This window comes from Hipposideros armiger, unplaced genomic scaffold (genome assembly GCF_001890085.2).
Source record: "Hipposideros armiger isolate ML-2016 unplaced genomic scaffold, ASM189008v1 scaffold_121, whole genome shotgun sequence".
Classification (NCBI taxonomy): domain Eukaryota; kingdom Metazoa; phylum Chordata; class Mammalia; order Chiroptera; family Hipposideridae; genus Hipposideros; species Hipposideros armiger.
Genome location: NW_017731471.1, coordinates 778,418 through 786,071, shown reverse-complemented (window position 1 = coordinate 786,071; position 7,654 = coordinate 778,418). Strand labels below are relative to the sequence as shown.

The following is a 7,654-nucleotide window of genomic DNA, read 5'->3' as shown; positions in this document are numbered from 1 at the left end:
TCTGGACGGCCGCTCACTGCGGCTGCTGGCCGCTCACGCTGGCTGCTGGCTACACACGGTAGCCCATGGCAACCCACTGCCACAGGGGCTACAGCCTATGCCTTTGCCGGTGACACACGGCAGCCCAGCCCCAGGTCAAGCTGCCATTCACCATCTTAGCTGCAGGGGGCAGTGCCACTGGCCCTCATATGTGGGATCTGAACCCGGGCCCTCTGGCGTCCCAAGCCAGCTCTTAACCATCGCGCCACTCGGCCGGCCCTCATTTTGTTTTTGATTTGTATTTCCCTAATGATTAATAATATAGAGCATCTTTTCATGTGCTTATTGGCTATTTATATATCTTTTTTGGAGAAATGTCTATTCATATCCTTTACCCAGTTTTAAATCTGGGGTTTTTTTATTGTTACATTATATGGTTTCCTTATATGTACTGGATATTAACCCCTTATGAGATGTATGATTTGCAGATATATTCTATTTTATAGATGCCTTTTCACTCTGTTGATTGTGTCTTTAGCCTACAAGATATTTTTAAAGAACTTATTTAGTACAAAGATGTTACATTAGTAATCATGAAAATACAAATTACAATACAATATTTACCCCTTAGATCAACTTTTGGCAAGAATGTGGGGAAACAGATAATTTCCCACATTGATAAGTAGAAGTATAAATTGGTAAAGCCACTTTGTAAGGCAAGTTGGCTCTATCTATCAATTTTAATTTTAAATGTTTCTGCCCTGTGATCTAACAATTCCATTTCTCTAGAAACCGTCTCATAGGTCTATACAAGGAGATATGTATTGGGCTGTCAGAAAAGTCATGATGCATTTTTGCAATGAAAAACATAGAAAAAATACATCATGACTTTTCCGGCAATCCAATATATGGCTGTTCATTGCAACATGATTTATAATTGGAAAAACCCCTTGAAGTCTAATGATAGCATAATTAAATAATAAAATATAAGTGAGGTTGATATACATGTACTATCATGGATAAATCTCTTGATATGGTTGAATAAATAAAAGCAAATTGCAAGGCCCACCAAGTGGCTCAGTTGGTTAAGAGTTAGCTTAAGAGTGAGAGCTCTGAGGGCCGGCCAAGTGGTGCATTGGTTAAGAACTGGCTTGGGATGCCAGAGGGCCCGGTTCGGTTCCGTTTAAAAAAAAAGAAAAAAGAGTGAGAGCTCTGAGCAACAGGGAAGCAGGTTCAATTTCCACATGGGACACTGAAGCTGCACCTGAGCTGAGCTGCCAACAGGTGGCAAAATGGCTCAGCTGGTGAGAGCACATGCTTCTAACAAGACTGCCTGTTCAATGGTGGGCTACGCCCACCCGCAACTAAGACTGAACTCTGCATCTTGAGCTGTGCTGCCACCCAGATGGCTCAGTGAATGGAGCATGCGCCCCTAACAACAAGGCTGCCAGGTTTGACTTCCACATGGGATGGTGGCTATGCCCACCCGCATAAGATTTAACACAGCACCTTGAACTTAGAGGCCACGAGCTTCCGACGGGCAGCCAGATGGTGACTGGTGCCCTCCACAACTAAGATTGAAGAACAACAACTTGGCTGGTCCCCCTCCCCAATTTCCTAGCACTGTTCCCCTCCCCCAATTCCCCAATTAAAAAAATTGCAGAATGATACAGTTAACATGTTACTGTGTTAAAGCAGACACAAAGCAATATTATGTTTTCTGTTGGTATACATATATATGAATAAATTCAGAAAGCTCTAGAAATGATAACAGTGCCTGCAAGAACAGACTGGGGTTGGTTCTTAATACTGTTATGTTTTTTAAATTTTCACAAGGAAAATGCATTCATATATTACCTGGTGTTTTTAAACATATTTTAAAAGAAATAAAAAGGTGGTATAGCTAAACAAATATTGAAGAGTTTGGCCTAAAATTTGGGCAACCGTTTGGTGGAGTGAACACTGTGTTCTTAGCTTTGGAGACTCAGAAATGGAATTTTAGCAGTGTACCCAGAATTTATTTAGCTCTGGAAACTTTGTGCACACTCACCAAACCATGAAAATCCATGGACATTGGTAACCAAGGGGCTAATCTATTAATTCATTTATTCACCATGTTGTACTGTCAAGGAGACCAAAATAATCACATCCACTAATCAGTGTACCCTCTCCCATTATGGGAAAGTCTAAAAAAAATTACTGTTAGAAGGGTTTTGTGAGTAGAGAATCAAAGCAAGGGAGTTTGATTATAATAATGGAGATTGGTTTGTACAAAATTATTATAATTTAAAGACAGACTTATTTCACTTAGCATAATACCGTCTAAGTACATCTGTGTTGTTGCAAATGGTAAGATTCCATTTTTTTATGGCTGAGTAATATTCCATTGTGTATATATGTACTACACTATCTTTATCCAATCTTCCATTGATGGGCACTTAGGTTGCTTACATATCATGTGTTCTAATGTGTCATTTAAGGCTGCTGTTTCTTTATTGATTTTCTGTCTGGCAGATCTATCTGTTGATGACAATGGAGTGTTCAAGTCCCCTACTGTGACTGTATTACTGTCTATCTCTCCTTTTATGTCAATCAATATTTGTTTTATATATTTAGGTGCTCCTGTATTGGGTGCACAGATGTTTACAAGGGCTATATCCTTTTGTTAGATTGCTGTTTTATCATGAAATGTCCTTCATCTCTTTCTATAGCCTTTGTTTTAAAGTCTATTTTTTCTGTTACAAGTATTGCTATTCCAGCTTTTTTTCATTTCTATTTGCATGAAATATCTTTCTCCATCCCTTTACTTTCCCTCTGTACGTGTCTGTCAATCTGAAATGAGTCTCTTGTAACCAGCATATGTAGGGGTCTTATTTTCTTATCAATTTAGCTACCCTATGTCTTTTTTTTTCTTTTAGCTGAGCAATCCTGCCACCTGTTGGCACCTCAGCGGCAGCTCAGCTCGGGCCAGAACTCAAACCGCTGTTGCTCAGAGTTCAAACTCTTGAGCGAGCTCTTAACCACTTGAGCAACTTGGCCAGCCCTACCCTATGTCTTTTTTTTTTTTTAAGATTTTTATTGGGGAATTGGGGGAATGGGAACAGACAAGTTGCTGTCGTTTTGTTCTTCAATCTAGTTGTGGAGGTGGCCCTCATGTGTGGGATCCGAACCGGGGCCCTCTGGCGTCCCAAGCCAGTTCTTAACCATCGCGCCACTCGGCCAGCCCCCTACCCTATGTCTTTTGATTGGAGCTTTTAAGCCATTTACATTTAAAATGATTATTGATCGGTACATGGTTATTGCCATTTTATTGGGTTGTCAGGAAAGCATGATATGTTTTTGCATTGAAAAACATAGACAAATATGACTTTCCCGACAACCCAATACTATTCATATTTATGTTCCTTTTTCCCCCTTCTTCTTAAAGAAGTCCTTTTAACATTATTTGTAATACTGGTTTTGTGGTGATGAACTCCTTTAGCTTTTTCTTGTCTGGGATTCTATTGGCTTTGATTGCAATTTTAGAGTCCTATCTTATCCTGTGTGATCTTAATGCCTCCAAATTGAGAATGTACTCTATTTGGAGCCTGTCTCGTTACATAAGACAATTTTAATTCTCATAAATGTATTCTTTTTGGCATAATCTCTGAACAGATTAAAATGTTGGTAGTATGTGAGCTTTTCCATTCTAAAGGAGTAAAATGTAGGTTTCTTAGCTAGGAAATTATATTTGGTCAGTAAAGTGTACTAATTAAGGTCACAGGCAGCAGTGGGTTTGCATTCTGGCTCCACCATATTCCACTTTCCTTAGACAAGTCACTTAACCTACCTAAACCTGGGCTTCCTCATCTTTATAAAATACCTAATTTTCAAGATAATATTGGCTGTTAAGATTATTTTCTTGATAACTTATATTTTCATGGACTACTTTTTATTTAGCTAAACATGAATTCAGCTCCAACTTTCATCAACTTTCCTGCAAAAGGGAAACCCAAACGGGGTGATACATATGAGTTGCAGGTGCGTGGTTTTTCAGCTGAGCAAATTGCCCGGTGGATTGCTGACAGAACTGATGTCAATGTAAGTTTCCCTACTTTGTAGAAAGTTACTTTGCCATTATTCACTTTGAATCTTATTGGGTGGTCATAAGTGGTCTTTTCCCCATATCACTGAGATGACAGTAGTTGGGCAGTCTCTTCATAAGTAACATGTAACAGAATCATTGTGCTGAAACTGTGAAATTACAAAACATCCTCTGTTATTTTACTGAATTCAACATGGAATCCACTCTTTTGACCTTACTAAGTCAATGGTCTATCTAGTTGTACTTGGCAAATATTTCTTGATCTAAAAGATGTAATGTTTTGGTTAAACAGAATATTGTACTTATTCCACCTCATGTTAGGATACATTATAGACTTTTTTGGTTAGGATGAAAAAAGAAAAATGTATTTTTTCCTGAAAATAATTATGTTGATTTTGATTGCTTTCATTTCAAATTATTTTGACCTAAGTAATTAATGAATAAATTTCATGCTTTAAAATGTTTTTCTATTCTTTCCATTAGATTAGAGTAATCAGACCTCCAAATTATGCTGGTCCACTTATGTTGGGATTGCTTTTGGCTGTTATTGGTGGACTTGTATATCTTCGAAGAAGCAATATGGAGTTTCTCTTTAATAAAACTGGATGGGCTTTTGCAGCTTTGGTGAGTGAATTTTAGAAGAAAATTGTTTGAATGAAACTCCTAATAATATTATTGTTAGGTAGCATTTTGTTTATTTCTTATCTGTGGAAAACTGTGTGTGTGTGTGTATCTATATCTATATCTATCTATCTATCTATATATATATATAATGCATTAAAATCAGTGTGTTTCCTTTCCTACACTATCTTATTAGGCCAGAGCTTGGAGGAACTGATTGTACTCAGTTTTTGTTCAAACTAAACGATAGACTGTCACTTCTGTGAAATCCTGCTATTCTTTTAAAAATATTCTAAAAGGCTTTTCTGTATTCAATTTTGAAACTTCTGTCAGCTTATTTATAATTTTAAAATGGTGTTTTCCTTTCATAGTAAATATTATTCTTGTGATCCTTGTGGAGAAATATAAGCCTTAATCAACAAGTGATTTATCTGAAAAAATTGTTCTTCGTGTATTACTTGAGCAGATACAATTTTTATATACCTATCAATTTAATCAGGGTGGGGACAGCTTCACCATGTTATATGAATATTTCATTATTTTTTCTTTCCTAGTGTTTTGTGCTTGCTATGACATCTGGTCAAATGTGGAATCATATCAGAGGACCACCGTATGCTCATAAGAATCCTCACACAGGACATGTGGTAAGGAAAGTCCAGGATTTCTTTCCATTGTATGCCAAAGTTAACCTTAATGATTATTATCCTGTGAGACCAGTGCCAGCATATGAAGGAATTAGATTTAGTTTTGAATTTTGAATCTTTCTGTAAATGAGCTTCAATTGATGAAAGGAAGGTGCAGAGTTCTTCAAAGGGGGAAGTTCCTTATCCCATTTGGTGAGTCCTTTTGACTATCCTGGCTAAGAATGAAAGTCAGCCTTCAGCTAAACATAATATTGATCAAGTACTTGAGCATCTATTGTTTCTAGGCACTGTGCTAGGCATTATTAGATATAATCATAAAAACAAAGTCCCTGTCTTGATGGAACTTACATTATTGTACTTTATGGTCTTATACATTGAAATACTAGTTTTCTCACATATTCTGTTGTTGAAAACATAGTTTAAGTAAAATGAAAAGACAAATAATAACACAGAGATAGCTTTTATTTTAGCCAAATTTATGTAATGATGAATACCACAGACCCAGTGCATGCATACATAAGGTGAATGAATAATTTCATAGGGTTTGAAAATAGCCTATTTTAGGATTAGGATGCCAAAATTTAATGTATATTTCAAGATTTAATTTTGTCTTTTTTTCCCTCCAGAATTATATCCATGGAAGCAGCCAAGCCCAGTTTGTAGCTGAAACACACATTGTTCTTCTGTTTAGTATCCTCTTATAATAAGTCCTTGGTGCTGTGTTTTAATTCGTCTTTTTTTTCTCACATTCTAGTATTCTCTCTGGAATTGAAGCTGCTCTCTTATTAATGCAAGACGTAATATCTTTGGAATCATATTACTGTGTCATCTGTCTTAGCCTAATCAGCTAAAGACCACCAGGGACAAACATGCAGTCTTATATACCCAGGTTTTTTGGATCTTGCTACAAGGGAGATAGCATATCAGAGGAACCAAGAAACATCTTATCTAAGGAAGAGAGTTGTTCTAGGATTTGGGAGAGATTTGCAGGTTAGGTGAAATGTAAGTGAAGCAATGCTTTGATAAGCTCAGAGCAAAACAAGGCTAAGTATAAAGGGGTGAGCATCAGTTCTGGACTGTGAAGTAGACGGGGTTCTTTTTCCTGGAAACTACAAACTTTAGATAAATGTGGGATTTTGACTTCAGAAACTCCTTGTTTGAGGCTGTGTACTTAGGTTGTAAGTTGAGACTACTTAGAAATTGTACATGTAAATTGACTGCCTTAGATCCTCCAGGCTAGAATGGATTGTTTAATTTGAATCAAACTATGATTTTAGAGTGTTCTTCATTGAGTAAGAAAATGGTAGGTGGTTTTTTTAAAGATTTTATTGGGGAATTGGGGGAGGGGAACAGACAGACCAGTTGCTGTCCTTTTGTTCTTCAGTCTAGTTGGGGAGGGTGTCGCTTCACTGGCCCATTTTGGTATTATCATTGTGCTCTTCCCTGGTGAGGCAGATCAGTCGCTGGCCGTCCTGGCCGCTGACAGCAACTCTTAGCAGCTGACGGCAGCTGCCAGGCACTCACGGTAGCTTTACGGCAGCCCCCTGCAGCTTGATAGTTTTAAGTATAAAGAAAAAAATCAAAATCCCTGGAAATAGCACCTTTAGTAAATGTTTGTGTATACCTTTCCCCATTTTATTTTACTTGTATCAGTGATTTAATAGAGATACTTTAAGGGAAACATTCTGAGAAAAAAATAAACTTTTGGTTTTAATTGAAGAACATTTGGGAAAATTATACTTTCTCAAAACAATGTTCTTAAATAGTGTGTAAAATACATTTGCTGCTTAAAATTCAGCCTGGAGTTAGGAGACTTAATCTGTTCAGCCATAGAATGGTGAGCCGAAAAGATTAATAATAAATACCTAGTCCCTATGATGACAAAGAAGATGGCAAGAAAATATTATCTAAACCTTATGTTTTTTCAAATTCTAAAATTTATTTTTATTTATTTAAACTAAAAAACAAACATAAAACAGTTCATCCATTTCTCCCACTTTCCACCCTTGCCTAGGGCAACCACCAACGTGTTTTCTGTTATCTGTGAGCTTGGTTCTTCTTTTTATTATTTATTTATTTAAAGATTTTTATTGGGGAATTGGGGGATGGGAACAGCGCTGGGGAATTGGGGGAAGGAGAATAGACAACTTGCTGTCCTTTTTGTTCTTCAGTCTAGTTGTGGAGGACGTTGCTTCACTGGCCCAAGTTGGCACCATCATTGCACTCTTCCTGGTTTGTTGTGTGTGTGTGTGTGTGTGTGTGTGTGTGTGTGTGTGTGTGTGTGTGTGTGTGAGATGATTATGATCAAACAATATGATGAGTGCTT

The 7,654-nt window shown here is 37.3% G+C and overlaps 1 protein-coding gene across 1 annotated transcript in view; it reads left to right on the top strand.

Annotated features, from left to right (window-relative positions):
* The window catches only part of MAGT1 (magnesium transporter 1), a 61,060-nt gene that overhangs the window by 42,306 nt on the left and 11,100 nt on the right, over positions 1–7,654 (top strand). The window contains exons 4-7 of the mRNA XM_019648142.1: positions 3,919–4,059; positions 4,547–4,687; positions 5,239–5,328; positions 5,955–6,018. Of these exons, the coding sequence (XP_019503687.1) occupies positions 3,919–4,059; positions 4,547–4,687; positions 5,239–5,328; positions 5,955–6,018 (436 nt within the window). The remainder of the gene's footprint in view (positions 1–3,918; positions 4,060–4,546; positions 4,688–5,238; positions 5,329–5,954; positions 6,019–7,654) is intronic.